Source organism: Schistocerca piceifrons, chromosome 3 (assembly GCF_021461385.2).
Source record: "Schistocerca piceifrons isolate TAMUIC-IGC-003096 chromosome 3, iqSchPice1.1, whole genome shotgun sequence".
Lineage (NCBI taxonomy): Eukaryota > Metazoa > Arthropoda > Insecta > Orthoptera > Acrididae > Schistocerca > Schistocerca piceifrons.
In genome coordinates, this window is record NC_060140.1 from 713,977,075 (window position 1) to 713,998,881 (window position 21,807).

The following is a 21,807-nucleotide window of genomic DNA, read 5'->3' on the forward strand; positions in this document are numbered from 1 at the left end:
CTCCACCTCCTCTCCCCTTCTGCCCTCCACCTCCTCTCCCCTTCTGCCCTCCACCTCCTCTCCCCTTCTGCCCTCCACCTCCTCTCCCCTTCTGCCCTCCACCTCCTCTCCCCTTCTGCCCTCCACCTCCTCTCCCCTTCTGCCCTCCACCTCCTCTCCCCTTCTGCCCTCCACCTCCTCTCCCCTTCTGCCCTCCACCTCCTCTCCCCTTCTGCCCTCCACCTCCTCTCCCCTTCTGCCCTCCACCTCCTCTCCCCTTCTGCCCTCCACCTCCTCTCCCCTTCTGCCCTCCACCTCCTCTCCCCTTCTGCCCACCACCTCCTCTCCCCTTCTGCCCTCCACCTCCTCTCCCCTTCTGCCCTCCACCTCCTCTCCCCTTCTGCCCTCCACCTCCTCTCCCCTTCTGCCCTCCACCTCCTCTCCCCTTCTGCCCTCCACCTCCTCTCCCCTTCTGCCCTCCACCTCCTCTCCCCTTCTGCCCACCACCTCCTCTCCCCTTCTGCCCACCACCTCCTCTCCCCTTCTGCCCACCACCTCCTCTCCCCTTCTCCCCCCCCACCTCCTCTCCCCTTCTCCCCCCCCCCACCTCCTCCTCTCCCCTTCTCCCCCCCCCCACCTCCTCCTCTCCCCTTCTCCCCCCCCCACCTCCTCCTCTCCCCTTCTCCCCCCCACCTCCTCCTCTCCCCTTCTCCCCCCCACCTCCTCCTCTCCCCTTCTCCCCCCACCTCTTCCTCTCCCCTTCTCCCCCCACCTCTTCCTCTCCCCTTCTCCCCCCACCTCTTCCTCTCCCCTTCTCCCCCCACCTCTTCCTCTCCCCTTCTCCCCCCACCTCTTCCTCTCCCCTTCTCCCCCCACCTCTTCCTCTCTCCTTCTCCCCCCACCTCTTCCTCTCTCCTTCTCCCCCCCACCTCCTCCTCTCCCCTTCCCCCCCACCTCCTCCTCTCCCCTTCTCCCCCCCACCTCCTCCTCTCCCCTTCTCCCCCCCACCTCCTCCTCTCCCCTTCTCCCCCCCCCACCTCCTCCTCTCCCCTTCTCCCCCCCACCTCCTCCTCTCCCCTTCTCCCCCCCCCACCTCCTCCTCTCCCCTTCTCCCCCCCCCCACCTCCTCATCTCCCCTTCTCCCCCCCCACCTCCTCATCTCCCCTTCTCCCCCCACCACCTCCTCTCCCCTTCTCCCCCCCACCTCCTCTCCCCTTCTCCCCCCCTCCTCCTCTCCCCTTCTCCCCCTCTCCCCTTCTCCCCCCCTCCTCCTCTCCCCTTCTCCCCCTCTCCCCTTCTCCCCCTCTCCTCCTCTCCCCTTCTCCCCCCCACCTCTTCCTCTCCCCTTCTCCCCCCACCTCTTCCTCTCCCCTTCTCCCCCCAACTCTTCCTCTCCCCTTCTCCCCCCACCTCTTCCTCTCCCCTTCTCCCCCCCCCCCCCACCTCCTCCTCTCCCCTTCTCCCCCCCACCTCCTCTCCCCTTCTCCCCCCCACCTCCTCCTCTCCCCTTCTCCCCCCCACCTCCTCCTCTCCCCTTCTCCCCCCACCTCCTCCTCTCCCCTCCCCCCACCTCCTCCTCTCCCCTTCCCCCCCCACCTCCTCCTCTCCCCTTCCCCCCCCACCTCCTCCTCTCCCCTTCTCCCCCCACCTCCTCCTCTCCCCTCCCCCCACCTCCTCCTCTCCCCTTCCCCCCCCCACCTCCTCCTCACCCCTTCTGCCCCCCACCTCCTCCTCTCTCCTCCTGCCCCCTCCTCTTCTCTCCTCCAGCCCCTCTCCTCCAGCCCTCCTCCTCTTCTCCCCTGCTGTCCACATCCTCCAGCCCCCCTCCTCCAGCCCCCCTCCTCCAGCCCCCCTCCTCTTCTCCCCTGCTGTCCACATCCTCTTCTCTCCTCCAGCCCCTCTCCTCCAACCCTCCTCCTCTTCTCCCCTGCTGTCCACATCCTCCTCTCTCCTTCTGCCCTCCTCTTCCTCTTTCCTTCTGTCCATCTCCTCCTGCCCTTTCTCACTGACCATATTCTCTTCCCCTGTTTGACCATACCCCTCTCCCTCTTCTCTCTGCCAATTTCCTCAAGGTTGCCCTCTCTGCCCGTTCCTCTCTGCCAATGTGCTGCTCTCCATCTCTCCTCATCTCTTCGTCCACCACCCCTCTGCCCACCTATTACTCCTCCCTGTCTCTGTCTGTCTCTTACTACTTCTCCACTCTGCTCATCTCTTGCTCCATCACTATTGAAATCTGCTGTTTGTGTGGCAACGCTTTTTGAAGTTGATCCATGGGTTTGGGAAGAGGCCCAGACATCATTCGTACTACATACTACATTCATAATACAGTCTGAAATCAAACAATGGAAAATCCGGGATGGAATGTAACAATCTTATGAGAAGGAAAGTGGCTATTCAAAACACACACACACACACACACACACACACACACACACACACACACACACACACACACACACTTACTCTCGACCCCATCACCTCTGCCGCCTGTGTTGGTCACCCATTTTGTACTATTTTTGAATTGCTTTTAGATCTTAGGACTAGCATTCTGATGAAGGCAAGACCTTAAGGATTCTTTACCCTTGCAACTAGCTGATGATGAAAGAACAACTGAACAGGTTTTCTTACTTCCTTCGAGATAGTGGGTGCTGTTTCCACCTTTTAACACCTTTACTGTAATGAATTGGGGGTGGGATGGCTATGTGAGTTACAGCCCCCGAGATTGCTCACTTGGCCCCAGTCATCTTCTGTCCTGATTATTTCTTTCACCTTGTTTTATTATTGTAGGTTCAGCTCGAGCTCATTATGTTTTTAATCTTCTCACTTTCACTGTTATGAACCTTCATGGTTAGAAGGGATTCTTTACTCCACTACGGTCTTAGCTCTTAATTGGGTTGGCTGGGATCAGATGAGTCCTGTGGAAGCGCTACAAGCATGCCTCATGAAATGTCCTCAAAACCTTACTTCTGCCAATACCTCTTTCCAGGTCCCAGGTTGAAGAATTGGTCTGGCACACAGTTTTAATGTGCTAGGATGTTTAAAATCAGTGCACACTCCACTGCAGAGTGAATATTCATTCTGGATACCTCTAATGGTGTTTTATTATTATTATTTATGTATTTTTTATTTATTTACAGGGAAAGAGAATGAGGTTGATATTTTGAGCAGGCTGGAAGATCTTACCATATCAGACACATTGTTCTGTTCATTTTGCAATGTGAATTTTAATCATCAATCTCATCAGCGTCAACATTATAAATTAGATTGGCATCGCTATAACCTAAAACAAAATCTTGCAGGTCTGAAATATGTCTCAGAGGATCAGTTTCTATCACTTGCTGGTAAGTTATGATGTTTATTATCTGTCATGATGGTTCTGCTTACTTAAATGTACTAACTGATGTTATTTGATGTAATTGGCTAGATAAAAAATCTATTCACCAAGTTGCAGCAGAATACACACGTAAAAAAGGTTATAATTATGCAAGGTTTTGGAGACAGTGGCTCCTTCTTCCGGCAGAAGGGGTGAAGGGCAAGGAAGAGGGGTGAAGGAAAAGGGGTTGCTTTGAAAAAGTCACCCAGACCCACGGGTCAGGGGAGACTTAATGGATGGAAAGAGAAGCAAACACTGATTGTTGGGGACTGCATGGGATGAGAGTTGAAAACCTGGGAGATTAAAGGTGGGAGAAAGGGTAATAAGCAAGACAGAGATTTCTGCTACAACATTGTGCACAAGTTAATAAAAGTGAAAAGCTAAGTGCATTGTATGTAACAGAGATGGGAAGGGGATAGTGAAAAATAGACAGGTAAGAAATAAGAGGCAGAAAACTAAAATTGAGTGAAGAAAGGAGTAGTTTCTATGAAGAAATGCTGAAACAGAAGAAATTAACCTAAATTAAGGCCAGGTGGGTGGCAAACCAAGGAAATGTTGTAGCGCTAGTTTTCACCTAGGAGTTCTGAGAAACTGGATAGCGCTTGTGGTGAAACAGACGCCAGGGTCACGACTGTCATGTAGTAGAGCATGCTCTGTAACAGGATAGTGTGTGTTACCAATTAGAGATGGGTCGAACTCGTTCATTCCCGTGAACTACTTCATTCATTTCACTCTTTGCCGTGAAGCGTTCAAATGAAGTAGTTCATTCATGAAGTACGGAAGCCTGGCGAAGTTGCCCAGTTCGCCGCTCAGCCGCGGCTGCGCTCGCTTCGCCTCGCTCGTACAATAAAGCTTCATAATACTTCATAATTTTACCAACAGATGGCCGAACTATGCAGTAACATGCACGCAACGTTTTACACTCTTACAGCGTCTGAGTTAACTTAAATAGAGCATGGTCGAGGGGGACAAAGGAAGGATAAACAGAGGAGCCTGTCACATATAAAGAAGGTATTACATTTAATCTTGCTCGACATTTTCTCATCAAGTGCCCAAAAAAGTCTTTATCTGCCAAATTAAACATTATTTGTTGTATTCATGGACTGAAAACTAGGGCTACCAAAAAAATGCAGTCCAATTTTATGTTCCTTTTAAAACTTAATCCAAAGTAGAATGAGTATGTTTACCATTGTCACAGTCTATATACCTATGTTAAGTAATTATTCAGAAGTTTTCCTGTAGATTTTATTTTTGTTGAGAATAATAACCCCCCAGATTCAAAACATAAACTGTCACCTGTAGTCATTGGTACGATTTCACGTAAAATCCCTCTTTCAGTGTTATTAACAAACCTCTTATTTTCATGTTGGCTGTGCATACTCACACAGCCAGCCTCTTCGTTTGTATCTTTAATATTCATTTGTCTGCAAGCGCTGCCAACGGTAGGCTACCCGTGGACGCGAAGTTTAACTGCACAAATAGTCACGGGTAATGATTTCAGCACTGCAGGAAGCAGCTGACGCTAAGTTCTCCACGCCCCTCACCTCCCCAACCCCTCGTAAACCTATCGTTCCCCACAAACACCGCGCGATTCGTCGACAGGTAGTAGAGGGAGGACTGAAGTGAAGGGAGGATGAGTGACATAGCGCCGATGTAGTGGGAGAGGGGGAGAGAGTGAGTGAACTAGAAAAAAGTGAGGAGTGTGCTACCTATGAAGAGTTTGAAGTACCATTTCATTGAAATTGAGTGGTTAGTTCACATTTCACGAGCTCCCCCATCACTATTACCAATATACACCCTCTGCGTATGCGCATTCATCCTGACTAATGATTTGGTGGTAGTCATGCTGATGTAAAGGGTCGAACAGTGTCTACATGATATCTAGTATGTGACTTGTTGTTTCACAGGTGGCTCCCCCCCCTCCCTCCCCCCTCCAGACAACCAGTGTTTCTGAGAACTCCACAGGTGGGAAGTAGTTCTATCGTTCTCACCATCCACCTGGCCTTAAATTATGTTAATTTCTTCTGTCTCAATATTTCTTTGCCGTAACTACTCCTTTCTTCACTTCATTTTAGTTTTCTACCTGTTTCATTATGTTACTCATCTATTTTTTGCTGTCCCCTTCCCACTGCTGTTATATACAATGCTTCAGCAGTAATCTCTGTCTTGCTTATTACCCTGTCTTCCAACTTTAAGCTCTCAGGTTTTCAAACCTCATCCCGTGCAGTCACCAACAATCAGTCTTTCCTTCTCATCCTGCCCAGTAAGTCTCCCCTGACTTGCAGTTCTGAGTCACTTTCCTAAAAACTACCCATTTTCCCAGACCTCTCCAGCCCTTTTCCTTCATACCTCTTCCTTCCCCTTCAACCCCTCTGCTGGAAGGAGGAGCCACTGTCTCTGAAAGCTTGAATAGTTATAACCTTTTTTTATGTGTGTGTTGTGGCTCCACTTAGCGAGTAGATTTTTTATCTATACAGTTACATTATATTGTCAAAAATTTATTGTTTTTGTAAGATTGTTATGTATGCTGATATAATTTGTAGCACTTAGTTCAGATCCACATCAAGGTAGGGGAAAATAGACGTGAGCATTTGCCATAAATAATGAATTATTGTGTTGTTCCCTGCTTTTGGATAGCAGATTTGAATCTTGGTTTTTAAGAATATTTGCCTATGAAAGGGAGAGGAATTTGCAGTACACTGTTAATGATCACGAGGCTGTTTACCAATATTCTGTTTTAAGTGACAAACATCATCACAGAAGCATGTGAAATTGTCAGTGAACAGAGGGAATATTAAGTTCAATATCATATTGAGTGCTGCTTGAGATGAGAAGTCTGTATGTCAGCACTGAGTTTTACACTCTTCCCTCCTTTCACTTTCATAATCAACTTCAACTGTGCAAACATTGCTCAACACAACACATGCTCCCCCATGCCTGCCCAGTAATTAAGAATAAGAACAGCAAAAATAAAAGTTTGAGGTGGTATAAGCAGAAAACTGTGTTGGATGCAACAGCAACTTTAAATGAGTAGAAGTTTTTGGAACAAAAAAACAAATATAATTGGACCTCTGCTAGAACTTTGGGATTGTTACAATGCTTCATTGTCAACAAGTACCCTGCAGTTATGAAAGTAGGCTAACAAAAATAAGTAGAAGTTATTGACATTTGCAAAAATTGATCGTTTTGTTCTTGTGACACTTTAAATGTCGAAACTAACTGTCAAAGAATGTTACATACTGAGCTTCTTCAGGAGAGAAAACACATGCTCATTCACACAAGCATGCGAACCTCACACACACATAATTGCTATCTCTGGCTGCTCACCTTCTTCAGGAAAGAAAACACATGCTCATTCACACAAGCATGCACACCTCACACACACGATTGCTATTTCTGGCTGCTCAGACCAGACTGCAACTGTTGCGTTGAAAAAAAGCAGCAATCATGAGTGGGTCAGAGAAGGGCGTGGGATAGGAGGGTATTGGTGGGGGGAGGGGGAGAGGGAAGAGTGCCGTCTGGCGAAGTGGGCAGGGAATAGAAGGCGGCAGGGCAAGCCTGCCAGGTGCAGCATTGGGAGGCTGTTGGACAGGAGGGGAGAGGGGGGGGTTATAGGTAGTTGAAAGGGGAGAAGAAGAGTGGGAAAGGACTGGTGAGTGCATAGGCAGAGAGTAAAGAGCAGCTCACAGTGAGGGTTCAGTATTTTTTTTATTTATTTATTTTTTTCTCTCTCATGAATTAATAATATTTAGTGTTATCCAGCTGTGGTGACACAGAGCTGTGCTTGGTTGATAGAAACTTGTAGCTAGTACTAAGAGACAACAATCTTTATTAAAACCAACAGTTGGTGAAACCACCTGTTCATTCAAGGTGAACCTTATATAAGTCATTCTATATCATCTCCACATAGAGCATTGTTTTACATCTGCATATACATTCTGCAAGGCACCATACTGTCCAATGTTGAGGTTATATTGTACCGCTACCAGTCAGTCCCTTTCCCATTTCACTTGCAAATGGAGCAAGGGAAAAACAACTGTCTGTGTGCCTCTGTATGAGCCCTAAATTCTCTTTACCTTATCTTCATGATCCTTACACAAAATGTGCACTGGTGCAGTCAGCTGCAAATGCCGTTTCTGTAAATTTTGTCAATAGCATTTCACAAAAAGAATGTTGGCTTCCCTCTAGGGATTCCACTTTTCATAATAACTCCTGTGTTGATCAAACCTACCAATTAGTCAAACAATAGATAATCCAGGATGGAATGTAACAATATTATGAAAAGGAAAGTTGCTACTTACCGTATAGCGGAGATGCTGAGTTGCAGATAGGCACAACAAAAAGACTGTCAGTATTAAATTTATTTTTGTTGTGCCTGTCTGCGACTCAGCATCTCCACTGTATGGTGAGTAGCAACTTTCCTTTTCATAATATTGTTACAAACCTACTAATTACAAATCTAGCAACACGCAATTTCTTCTCCAGACAGCAATTTCAGTGTGGTTAAATTTTACCTCTAATTCTTCTATGTCAATCATATTGAACTAAATTATGTCCATTCATTGTCTAAGCAGGATGGTAACAACTGTTTATCTGCTCTTTCTAACATAAAATCTCTTGTAGCCTTCATGATGAATATATTAACTGTACTATCCATTGTTGCTACGACTTGATTTCTAATCCCTGTCTATATACTGATGTTGTCTATAAGGTCAGGCCAGAGGTGCAAGATGTAAAATATTTCCATTGCATGTGGATTGTTGAACTAGCTGCTCAGGACACTTTTTGGAAAATGTGTTCGGAACTACTTCACAAGACCATCTGTCCATATCACCTGCTATGGATCTGTAGATGTGCCATTCTATACCCAATAAGTTAATGTCACTTTCACAAAATGTTTGATTGATGTACTTTTGTGCTACTGACTGTAGACTTTCTTTGAATGACTCTACAAGTGTTATGGTTGGTAAAAACATCTGATGATTAACATGAATTCATGTAGCCTGATTAGTCACTTCCAGATAACTTCACAGCCAGGTTCAGTTTTGAGCTCGATATTCTTGTTGGTTTTAGTGCACACCCTGCTATCCCCCCACCTATTCCCTATGGCATCTAACCTGTCTTTTTGAGATATGCTCCATGCTTCATCAAATATTTTGGAGCTTCGTACTTCACGTTTCATCAGCTTATGTTCTGAGTATAAATTAAGCTCAAAACTTTCCTGTAGGGGGTAACAGTACTTTCAGGGACTTTGCTACAAATGCTTCAGCAGTTTACTATTAACATCTTAATATTTGAAGTATCTTGATTTTTCTGTGCCACCCACTCTGAGGTAAGCATGGCTCTCCCACACTGGGTATGCCAGAAGATGCATTGACAGTGGAGCCAGTGGCGAAACAAGCAACACTTGAAGTGTTCCGCGTGACATGCAAGATTCTCCAATGCTGCTGTACCCAAAACAAGAGCCTTCAGACAGCTGACCACACCCAATAGTGTCTTCAGCTGTTCGTGAACTGTGGCCAGCTGCTCCTGTTCTGCACACACCATACACACTCCCTATCCATCCTACTACTAAAATTTGATGAAAATAATAGGCAAAAAAGATGAAATTGAAGCCTGTTGTCTTTTAGACAATGATTTGTACTTCCAAGCTTGTTGAAAATGCGGATGCAAACTAATGGAAAACACTAAGCCTGTCACAGATACTAGTGCACTGGAGACTGGCCAGTTCTTAGCTCATAGCTTCATATGACAGTTTGTTGTGCTTGCAGTGAACAAATTACCCCATTCATTATTATTATTATGGAGAATTTTATGTTGTCAGAAGAACACTTGTAAATTTAATTAACACTCTACCCTTCATTCTACCCTTTAGAAAGATGTGTGTGTTAATGAATTATAATTTTTTTTTATAACATTTATACTCCAGCACAAGCTTGGCTTTTTTAAATGTGTTGTAGAAATGTTGGCTTGTCTTGAGTCCAGAAAACAGTTAGACACTTTTCCTCTGCAGTATTTAAGATTTTCTTTATTGAACTTTTCCTTTTTTTAATAAGAAGTTTTAATAATTAACTGACAATACAGGTTTTATTTTGTGTGTGCATGCTAAATTTCTGTCACTATAATTGTTTCTTTATTATGCAGAACTCTTTTCATCCTGAGATTGACAATACCAAAACTTATTTTCTTTATTCTCACTACTTCTGATTGAGAGCTTGATATTCCATGTAATATGGATGATGCTTGTTCTTCCAAAATTAAGATGACAAGCTAAATCTTGGTCAGCTGAAGCTCAAATGTTACTACAAAATTGTCTTTGTTATCTTGTTTACTTATCATCTGTGTTAAGTTCTTGCTCTCGTATGATTTTATAGTCTGCATAATTCATATTTTGCATTTATTTTAGAGGATATAATATTGTTCAATACTGTTGGTATATTTTTGTGTAACATTGATTGTCATGATGTATCGTCTATGATTCTCTTTCTCTTTTACACCCATCCCACCAAAACTACAATTTACAAGTGTTACAAATACTCCTGCTGCAACACACACTTTTGTCACATGATGTTGTTTGGCTATGGATTCCCATTCTAGCCCAATAAAAGTCTGTATTGATTTCAGATATGAAGAGATGTCACTTGTCTTTGTTCTAAATTAAATTTTTAAATCAGTGACCTAGTATATATTACGTATGCCACAATTTGCCACAGTTCCTGTGGTGCCCCCAGTCAACTCAGACGATTAGATACACAATCATCTCAAATAAGACTGTCATTGGACTGAGATTTTACACATATCATGTTGACGAGATTAGTCACACATCAAAACTAATGCACTGCCACTGCAATAGAACCTTGAATAATGCAGCACAGTGATTTCTTATAAACACACATGGAGAGCAATGTTTGATTTACTAGTGTTTCGGACAGTTGGGAGCGGAAATCATCTTGTATGGAAATTTTTTTACTATTACTGCCAGGTTCAGTTTTTGAAGATATGCAAAAGGTAAAATTATTTGGAGCAATCTTTATGTACTTAATGAACCAAAAATGTACATTTGTGTTCTGTTGTAACTTTCCATTACTCAATGGTTGAAAGGCACATTAACATCTGAAATCTAGTACTTTATCCATCTTCTACAACTGTAAATATATTGGAAAAATCAGCAACCAGGTGCACAAAAGAAATTTTCTTTCATTGCTGGTTTCAGCCACCTAGTGTCCTCCTTCAGAAGATTAGCATTATTTCATTATTTGTGAGCATCAAAAATAAGCAGATGTATGCAGCATATAATACTGCAGTATATGTAATGCCCTTCTTCAGGAGATTAGAATTATCGCAATATTAGCGAGCATAAAAAATAAGCAGATGCATGCAGCATGGTACTTCAGCCATATGGCTCATAGTAGATGCACTATGATCCATTTGACTACAGTACAATGCTGCATACATCTACATTTGCGATAATTCTAATCTTCTGAAGAAGGGCAATTGAAACTGGTAAAGAAATAAAATTTCTTTTGTGCAAGTGGCACTCAGTAAAAATTAAAGTGTGTGTTGGGGGGATAGACATGGAGGTACTCATGAAAGTGGGGATAGTAATGTGTGTGGATGCACATGTGTATGTGGACAGGATAACCCACATATGGTAATGGAGGAATATTATTTATCTTTTTGTCATTGCAAAAGGAGGAGTGCATATAATTTGTCTTTTTTTGTATGATTAGCTAAATGATACAATATTTTAAAGCGAACTCAAAAACATTATTTATATTGCAGATGATGTTTCAAGCATTTCTGGTTCAGAATCTGAAAGTGAAGAATTGGATGCAAACTCCTCAGATATGTCAAATTCTCCAGGAAGACAAAAAGAGAATACGGCAGAAAAAGATGAAAATGAATTGAATCAAAGTGAAAAGCAGATACCAAACAGTGCATTGCAAGCCTCTAGGCATGCTAAAGTGTTTTTTGAAAATTCAGATGGAAATATAATATCTTTTTATCGTTGTGTTTTACTTGGAAAGAAGGTAAAATAAATGCAGTGTGTGAATATGTAATATTCACTGTCACAACGGCATTAAAATACATGAATTATTCTAGGGCTTGCCAGATAACATTCACGATCTGGTGTCATTGGCAAATAACTCTCTGAAGAAAACAACCTGGGCTGTTATTATGCTTGGCGGTGGACATTTTGCAGCTGCTATTTTTGAAGGTAGGACTGATTTTCAAATTCATGTCTCTGAACAGTAAAATTACATAGTTGTACTCTCATTACTCCATTCTGTCTTTTTTTTCACAGTATCCAAGTAGTACTCTGTGCTATATCACTTAGTAAAGACACTTGTTTTGATCTCTTCCTCTGTAGGCATTCAGTAAACTATTTTTGACGTTTTCTGTGTTACTTTGGCAGCATTTATAAAATGTTTTTAATTGGAATGTTATTTCTCTGTGCCCATATCCTTTTGCATCCCTTGTGCCATTACTTCTGAAATGTCATTATTTTCATTATTAACTCTTGAGTTTCTGATTTAGCAACCACTAAAGTTAAATACTAACATTGATAACCATGGAATTACTTCTAAACCACTATGTTTTTTATCCTGTGTGCTGTGAGCAGAAACTGTTTATCATCACTTGCTCCAGTGTGTACACCAAACCACAGGGAAACTAACACACATTCCTGTAAGTCTGCTACAAAATGAGTTCATGAACTGAACAAAGGACTAACAAGTCTGAAACATAGCGAAGTCAGCATATCAATACAATAGTTCCAAGCCAATAACCACTCAAGAATGGAAACAAACTAACGTACATGGCTGCTGCCACATGATGCACATATCTCAGCAATGGCTCTCCCCTTCTAATAGTGGCCCGCAACAGCTGCTTGCAGCCTTAGTGCATCTGACATGTCCACATCTGTGCTAGGTGAGAAACCCGAATCACTATCAGATACAAAACTGCTCCCCCTTTTTATCAGCATGTAGGGCCAGAAATAGCCTGACCTATGCTAACTGCGGCAAAGACGGGCAGAGGGCGAAACTGAAATTTCCATTATTGGCTTGAGCAACACATCCTTTACAGCCAGAGTGGGAGATGGCACTATCTGTATGGATTTAGGCCCAGTGACAACCAATGGGGTACAATTTAGACCAGCCTGCGGGGAAGTGCCCATTGTCTATGAAAGAGGGTGGCACCAATTGGTCATCCTCCATCAGTTTCCCACTCCAAGAACACACACGGTCCTGTAGTCATTCAGAGCGGCTGGCACTGGTGGTAGGGAAGGGAGCCGTTCACGGCGTGGTGGGAGGAAGGGGATCCACTTCCATTGGCTCCCATCATATGTCAATATCTACTTCTCATCGACCCCTTGCACTGGGACAGAGGGTGGAGGGGGAAAAAGCTGGTCCAGAGGATGGTACGGTTTTGGGATGAGTCCAGCAGTGCTCCCCCACCAGTGACAGAGGAAGACTTAGGGGTGGCACACTCTGTTGGCGAAGTTGATTATGGTGATAGACCAACTGCTCATGAGCGACCACCACATCGCACATCTGTCAACCCCTGTTAGCAAACATGATGCCCTGGGTCCACGTAGTGTTTCGGGCAAATGTGTAGATCCACACACGAGAGCCAGTATGATAATACATGGGGTTGAGGGCAGGCAAAGTCTGTGCTGCCAGATGCAGGAGGTCAGACAGGTTATGTGGTTGGTGCCTATGCAAAATCATGACCAGGCTACATCTATTGATAGGGGTGGACTGGTACATGGACAGAAAGCTGGTGAGTGCATACCTTGAGGCTGCCAATGTCAAGATTTTTTTTTATCTCTGACCTGAATATCCAGTCCAACCACTCACCCTGTGAACTGGATGCTCTATGAAATAGGGTGGTGATCAGGTGCCAAATAACATTATGTCTATAAAAATCCCAAAACACCGAAGCCATAAATTGTAGGCTGTTGTCAGAAACCAATGGATCTGCGGTCCCTTTTAAAGCAAAGATGGTAGGTAAGGCCCAGACCAGATGTTGTAGACATCCATACTACATATGGGAAATTTCAAAGGGCGTCAGTGACCAACAATCACACCACTCCCTGGAAAGGGCCGGCATAATCTATATGTGCTCTTTGCCATAAGTTATAAGGGCAGAGCCGCGAGTCAAAATGCTGTGCTGGAGCCGACTGGTTGTGCACACAGGTGTAGAAGTTACAGGTGGTAGTTCAATGGCAGCATCTGTGCCTTGACAATATGCATGATGGTGTGCCATTGATTTTGTTTGGCACATTTTCCAATGTGCAGCTAGGAGGAGTCACAATATTCGGAGACAGAGCATGGGAGGAACAACCACCCAACATTCAGCATTGTCTGTGGACAACAAAATAACTCCTTTCATAACATTGAGTCTAATATAGTTCACCATTCTGGGTCCGTGTTTTTAGGCAAATGTTCAGGCGAGCCACGCCACACTGTGGGCAACTCCCTGCAAAGGAGTGGGCCTCAACTCATTGCTGTCACTATGTCGCTTGCCGTAACGGGTAACACATTAAGGGTCTGACACTGGTTTGTGTCCAAGGCAAAGCACAGTATTTTGTGTCTGTCAAAATTGGCACCTGGGCCACAGAACAAATGAGACAGCACATCGGCATTAGAGTGCTGTGTGATAGTTCTATAATGGTTGCCATAACTGTAGTTACTAAGAAACAACACCCACTGCTGCAGCCACTGTGTCGTTATGTTCAGAAGTTTTGCATGGGGGCCAAACAATGACAGCGGAGACATGAGGAAACTTAGTATCATAGAGGTATACATGGAACTTCCAGACACCATAAACATTAGCCAACACTTCTTTTTCAATCTGCGAGTAATTTTGTTCACTGAGTTCATCAACTTAGATGCAAAAGGCAGTAGGTTGTTCCAGGCTGTCAGCAAATTTATGCAACAGGATAGCACCAGTACAACAATGGATGCATCTTTGGCCAGTGCTAACTGTCCCTTCAGCTGGAATGTCGCCAGACAAGGGGCCAACCTAAGACACTTTTTAAGTTGCGCAAACACTAATTTACACACTTCTGATAATACAAATAGAGCACCCTTTTTACACAACTGGTTAAGTGGGTGGGAAGTATGAGCGGCATTTGGAATGAACTTTGTGTAATAATTGACTTTGCCCAGAAAACATTGCTATTCTTTAAGATTCTTAAGCACTGGTAAATTAGTAAAGGTGATCACATGGTCTTGTGTGGGTGTAGGGCCATCTTTAGTTAATATGTGACCAAAATACTTGACTCTCAGGTGGAATAAATTTCACTTGGCAAGACAACAGTATCGGCAATTGGCTTGCAGTTATAAATTGTGCAAGTGCTGCTCCCGCATGGCCCCCATAACTAGCAGATCATCCAAATAATTGACGCAATTAGAGACACCCTGATTGAGCTGTTTTAGACAGCCATGGAAAATTGCTGGAGTGCAAGGAACCCCAAAGACAGTACGTTATATCTGCACATGCCGAATGACATGTTAATCACTAGAAACTGTTTTGTGCACTCATCAATGGGTAATTAAAAATATGCATCCGTGAGATCAACTTCTGAAAAATTCTGATCTCTAGCCAAATTAACAAACAATTTCTCTTGCCTAGGAATTGGGTACAAATCCACATTTACTCTGGCATTGATGGTAGACTTAAAATCACCACAGATCTGAAGTGACCATTTCATTTTTTGTACAATAACCCTAGGTGTTGCACACTGACTAGGCAAGACTGGGGAGATTACACCCAGATTCTGGAGTCTGTCTAGTTTTGCATTAAATTGTTTGCATATGGCGAACGTTATGGGAAGAGCTCAGCAGAACTTAGGCACTGCCAAATGCTTCAAAGAGACAAGTGCATGAAAATTTGTTACACAACCTAAGGTAGGTTCAAACACTGTTTGAAATTTTCACACAATACATCCTGGAACCCAAAAAGTACAAAAGTCTCGAGACCAAAAATGTTAGTAGAATTAACTACAAGCAAATTTCATTGACGAGCTACGTTTTTGTATGTAGCTTGCAGCATGGTTTGACCCCACATGAGATTGTTTGGCCATTGTGTATCCGCACTTTGCACAGTGGTGGGGAGATAATGAACTGGTAAGTATCCCCACTAATTAGGGACACAACTGTGCTAGTGTCCAATTGGAATTCTAATGTCACCCCATTGATGTTCAATTGCAGCATGATACCCTGTATAATAATTCCAATCCCAAAGAAAGCAGGTGCTGACAGATGTGAAAGTTACCGAACAATCAGTTTAATAAGTCACGGATGCAAAATACTAACGTGAATTCTTTACAGACGAATGGAAAAACTGGTAGAAGCCGACCTCGGGGAAGATCAGTTTGGATTCTCTAGAAATGTTGGAACACATGAGGCAGTACTGACCCTACGACTTATCTTAGAAGCTAGATCAAGGAAAGGCAAACCTACGTTTCTAGCATTTGTAGACTTAGAGAAAGCTTTTGACAATGTTGACTGGAATACTCTCTGTCAAATTCTGAAGGTGGCAGGGGTAAAATACAGGGAGCGAAAGGCTATTTACAATTTATACAGAAACCAGATGGCAGTTATGAGAGTCGAGGGACATGAAAGGGAAGCAGTGGTTGGGAAGGGAGTGAGACAGGGTTGTAGCCTCTCCCCAATGCTATTCAATCTGTATATTGAGCAAGCGTTAAGGGAAACAAAAGAAAAATTCGGAGCAGGTATTAAAATCCATGGAGAAGAAATAAAAACTTTGAGGTTCGCCGATGACATTGTAATTCTTCAGAGACAGCAAAGGACTTGTAAGAGCAGTTGAACGGAATGGATAGTGTCTTGAAAGGAGAATATAAGATGAACATCAACAAAAGCAAAACGAGGATAATGGAATGTAGTCGAATCAAGTTGGGTGATGCTGAGGGAATTAGATTAGGAAATGAGACACTTAAAGTAGTAAGGGAGTTTTGCTATTTGGGGAGCAAAATAACTGATGATGGTCGAAGTAGAGAGCATATAAAATGTAGACTGGCAATGGCAAGGAAAGAGTTTCTGAAGAAGAGAAATTTGTTAACATTGAGTATAGATTTAAGTGTCAGGAAGTCATTTCTGAAAGTATTTGTATGGAGCGTAGCCATGTATGGAAGTGAAACATGGACAATAAAAAGTTTAGACAAGAAACGAATAGAAACTTTCGAAATGTGGTGCTACAGAAGAATGCTGAAGATTAGATGGGTAGATCATATAACTAATGAGGAGGTACTGAATAGAATTGGGGAGAAGAGGAGTTTGTGGCACAACTTGACTAGAAGAAGGGATCGGTTGGTTGACATGTTCTGAGGCATCAAGGGATCACCAATTTAGTATTGGAGGGCAGCGTGGAAGGTAAAAATCATAGAGGGAGACCAAGAGATGAATACACTAAACAGATTCAGAAGGATGTAGGTTGCAATAGGTACTGGGAGATGAAGAAGCTTGCACAGGATAGAGTAGCATGGAGAGCTGCATCAAACCAGTCTCTGGACTGAAGACAACAACAACAACCCTGTATCCCATCTTCTGTTGTCCTTGGCAGCAGCAGAATGGCATGCAGTATTCTAGTGGCCGAAATTAATGCCACCCAGCTGAGGCTGACGCTCATGAGGTGTCCTGGATTGTGGCGAGCAACACAGATGACATTATGGTATGGGCAGTGATGCCAGTGATGATGAAGGCCACACTTGTGCTGGGTTCTCATTCAATGACTGGGAGGAATATTCTTCTGGTTTCGATAACAAATCAAGCACTTTTTGTCTTTACAAGTATAACAGTGCAGAGGGAGACGAAGCTCTAGTTACTGAATGCCAAGGCGCCGGACTACTGGACGCATGAGAGCTCAGTGAAACAGATTAAGATCTTGACTTAGTCATCAGTTGAATGACAAGCACAACAGCAACTAAGTACTGAATCCCATGTCACTAGACTACTGGACACATGAGAGCTTGGTGAACTGGATAATGACCTTAACTGGGAGTCATCAGTTGATCAAAGAGTAAGACTCATACCACTAACAGTGTTGAAACCAGAAGAATCATGAACAGAGCTTGTGCTGAGACAATCACTTCATATGCCTTAGCAGTTTCTAACACATCACTCAAAGTAGAATCCAATGTTTCTAAAGCCTTTGTACTAACTTCACAATCCGGAGGCAGGCAGATTATAATGTCCTGAATTAAAGACTCTGCATAATATGTGCCATACTTTTGACAGGCAAAATCACATTTGCGAGATAAGCCTTGTAAATCAGCAGCCCACAGTGCCTAGGATGGTTTACTTTGCTTAATACACTGACTAAACTTGCTGCAACAACACTTTTGGTGACTGTAGTATTCAGTCAGCAGACTGCAAACTTCAGAAAACCTTAGACTACTAGAGACCAAGAGTGGGCATGAGTTTTTGCACCACTTTGTATAATTTACTGCTAGAAGACAGTCATAGTGCACTAAGGCATTCAGGATCATCAGTTTTACTTGTGCTGAAGTGTAGTTAGAAATGCCATAAATAGACGTCCCAACTCTTGCTTGCCTCGTAAAGGAAGCAACTGATCGAAGGAGAGGCATGGAGACAACAGCTGCCACTTGTTGTTGATTTTGGAGAAACAGTAAAGCAATGTGTGCTGTTCCTGCTGCTGCTGCTGCTGCTGCTGCAACTGCTGCTGTCACAACTTGACAGACTCAGGAGCCAAGGTTCTCTAAACAAAACAGCATGGTGAGGAAGTTGCTCATTGCCAGTTTTCTGTCCTGTGTGACATGGGCAGAAACTGTTTGCCACTTGCTCCAGTGGGTACAGTGAACCACAATGAAATGAACACCATTCCTATAAGTCCACAATAAGTGGAGTTCTCAAAGTGAATGAAGCAATAACAGGGCCTGGACATAGTGTTGCCGGCGTAGCGATACGAGTGTTCCAAATCAGTAAGCACTCGAGACCAGAAGGGGCTGCCACTCACAGCCTTAGTACCTCTTGACATGCCCACATCCGTGCTAGGTAGGGAATCTGAATCACTGTCCTATACAAAACTTTGTGTAGATGTATTAGGAGAAATAACACTTACATTGAAGAAAGCCAATGCTGCTTCTCTTATACTACTCAGCTCTTCTTTTTATCTAATACTGGCCAAGTACCCAGCATTGCCTGGGTGTGTATTTATTGTAATCTTCTATTAGTCCATCTCCTTCTTCTCCCTCTCTCTGTCCATCTCCTCCTCCCCATTCTCTCTGTCCATTTGCTCCTTCCCTTCTGGTCCATCTGCATCATATTTCCTGATTGATGTGCTGTACAGTACAACAATATAATTTTGCAAGCATATCCAGTGGTATACGTTGCTTCTGTCTGTGAAATCTATTGTGAACACAGTTGGTAGTAAAGAAGTAATTAATTAAAACGACATACATAATGCCACAGTTTTTCACACATATAAGTATTTGACTCATATCTCCTGAATTGTGTGTCATACAATGATATAATTTGGTGGTACATTCAATGGCATATATGAATACTGCTTAAAAAATGGGTCGTGACTACATTTAATCGTATAGGTGTAATAATTTAAAACATCATGCTTCATGTGGCAGTTTTACTACATGAACAACAATAATGTAATAAGCAGTAAACTTTTATCCTTTCACCATTTTGTGGGGAGATGACTAAAATATGGGTATTTGAGTGTTGTTGGCTACACTGCTTTTTTATCCCCACCCCACCCTTTTCATAGGTAGGTGGTTCTCACCCCCTCACACTGATTCTTTCCAAATACTAAGTTTGGTTGAAATTTGTCTAGTGGTTTAGGAGGAGGTGTGGAACATAAATACATATTTACATCCATTTTATAATATGTAAGGATTTCAAGCAAAACATTTACCTTGCACAGACCCTAGAGCTGTCTGTATACTGGCAAGTCAAGATCCGCTTAATACGAACATTAGAGCTGTACGTACCAAATATCCTTAGAAATAGTCCATAATAGGGTATATTTTACTTTGTTTTGCATTATCTGAGTGTTTTAAATTTCCTTTCTATTAGTAATCTGTTATAGACTTTTGAACCAGAGTGTGAAACTCCATTCTGAATCTTAGATAGGGATGCAACTTTATATGGAAATTATTTTTACTTCCAGTAGTGTTATTAACCACAAATACTATTAGACAGTATATATACTGGTACATGAATGTAAAAGTCCCAAGGTTGCTGAAAAGGCATCTGCAAGATGTTGGTTGCCAACTTTACACAATATTTGCATTGCACATTTCTGTGCAATAAATGCTTTTTTCATCTTGGTTGCACTGACACAGAAGATTATGTCATATATTAATATTGAGTGAAAGTGTGCTAGCAATTGTGTATGTAGGTTAACACAGTGAAAGATATTTCTGAATGCAAAGCAGACAGAACTGAGATTTTTTTGTTATATTCACTTTTGATGTCACCTCAGTTTATTACCCATCAGGTCACCTAGAAACTTCAAACATGGAAACCACATCCAGTCAGTGGCTGTACAGAAAAACCTCAAGGAGGGCGTGCTAAAGATATCTTGAGCTACCTTTACTTTTACTGTAATAAAATATCAAGTCACATGCAAAGTTTAAGAAAGTTTTATTTAAACTTATTCTACACATATACAGCACAATACCATCTTGTGATATAAAACAGTTACAATTGTGGTTCTCTTCCTTAGATGATGAATTCTATGTGCCTGTTCTCCTGGCAAATTGGTTAATTACATCGTCAGTAGGACAACCAATGTCATTAAGTTGATCCTCCTTCATTGTCGACCTCAGCTATATCTTCGTATGCCACAATGTTGAAAAACTTGTTCTACTGTTGCAGTAGATGCAGGTAGACAAGTAGATATTTTCTACAGTGTGTGCAAAGTAGGATAGTCAGATCTAGGACAAACAGACAATGCTTGCATAACAGAATCACGACAATTAAGGGCGTCTATGCTCGTTTGCTTGTATTGAAGACTCTCTCCCATTAGTCTCTTTTTTAATCACAAAGAGTGATTCTTCTTCAAGCACTGATTCAATTATGTGCCAGATCATTACCATCGTGTTTCAGTAGTTGTGATGGCAAAAGTATGTTGAATTTTAAATGATAAATATTTTCTTCAGTATAAAGTTCTCTCATGTCAGTTGTAACATAGTCCAGTATTGGAATAAAAACAGTTCTTTTCCAATATGTCATAACATCATCATTATGATCGCAATTTTCCCTGTGTCTTTGTTTGCGTGTAAGACGAGGAACACCCATCTCCATGTCTAACTCTACCATAACTGCCTTCGCCTCTTGGCGAGTCTCATAACAATATTTTTACAGAGAAATTACTATGAATTACTGTATTAATACCTCATAATCAACTGATCACTCTCACTCTTTACTAATCTTGACCCTTGGAACTTTTTATTTATTCATTCTTCAGTCTTAATATTTCTGCTTCTGAATGTAAACTAGCTTCCAATCTGGTGAATAGTCCATATTTATAGCACTAGGTATTGAAGGTTCTCTATACAAGAAAACAGGAGAATATTCGTGACTTTTCTCGAACATATGCCAGACAGAACAACGTATCGAGATCACTAGAATGGCAGCAACTTTTTTCATAGGTTTGTGTTAGCTATCTGTGTGCTAGACAGAAACATATAAAATATGACGACACGGATGCTACATAGGAAAGTGCAACTACTTGATAACTTGATTCAGTCGAGTCGACTGACAAAAGAAACGAACAAATAGCATGTACGCTGACTGACGGGGACGGTGCGGGTGGCAATGCGGGTGTCCCCACAAGGAAGGGGAGGGGGGAGGGTGCCCCCCATATGTATCCGCCATTGCATCTAGTTGACACCTGTTGGTCTCTACTCTTGGTACTTATTAGTCATTTTTGTTGTTTAAAATTGCGTAGTATGAGTTTTTATAAGAGTAAGAGCTAACACCCAATTATTCTCATTGCTGTGTCTGGTATGGATGTGGTATGACTCTCTATCAGTGTTCTTGTATTATCAGCAAAAATTATATCTTTTGAAGAGTTCTCCAATGTCCCTGGAGTATTTTTTTGTAGGTCCAGAACAACAGTGGACCAAGCAGTGTGCCTAGTGGGACAATATATTTATTGTTTCGCCTCTCTGAATTCAGTTTTATTGCTGTCATGTCATTTGGAAGTCTGATCTCCTGTTTTCTGTTATTAAAAGACATTGTCGATGCAGTGAATGTCTCTAACCCCCCTACCATTCAGATTTCCTTAGTAGAATTTTTTGTTTTACAGAATAAAATGCCTTGGCAAGATCGCATAAAAGGCCAACTGGATATGTTTCCTTGTTAGTCCTACTAGAACTGAGCTAGTCAGATTGTATATTGTTTTCTCCATAGAAAAGCCTTAATGGAAGGCAAATTGAGGCTGTGTTA

The 21,807-nt window shown here is 42.6% G+C and overlaps 1 protein-coding gene across 1 annotated transcript in view; it reads left to right on the top strand.

The window, feature by feature from the left end:
* LOC124789592 (ankyrin repeat and zinc finger domain-containing protein 1-like) overlaps nucleotides 1–21,807 on the top strand; it is a 113,083-nt gene that overhangs the window by 26,080 nt on the left and 65,196 nt on the right. Inside the window, exons 3-5 of the mRNA XM_047257003.1 lie at nucleotides 3,117–3,320; nucleotides 11,135–11,382; nucleotides 11,456–11,570. Coding sequence (XP_047112959.1) covers nucleotides 3,117–3,320; nucleotides 11,135–11,382; nucleotides 11,456–11,570 — 567 coding nt within the window. The remainder of the gene's footprint in view (nucleotides 1–3,116; nucleotides 3,321–11,134; nucleotides 11,383–11,455; nucleotides 11,571–21,807) is intronic.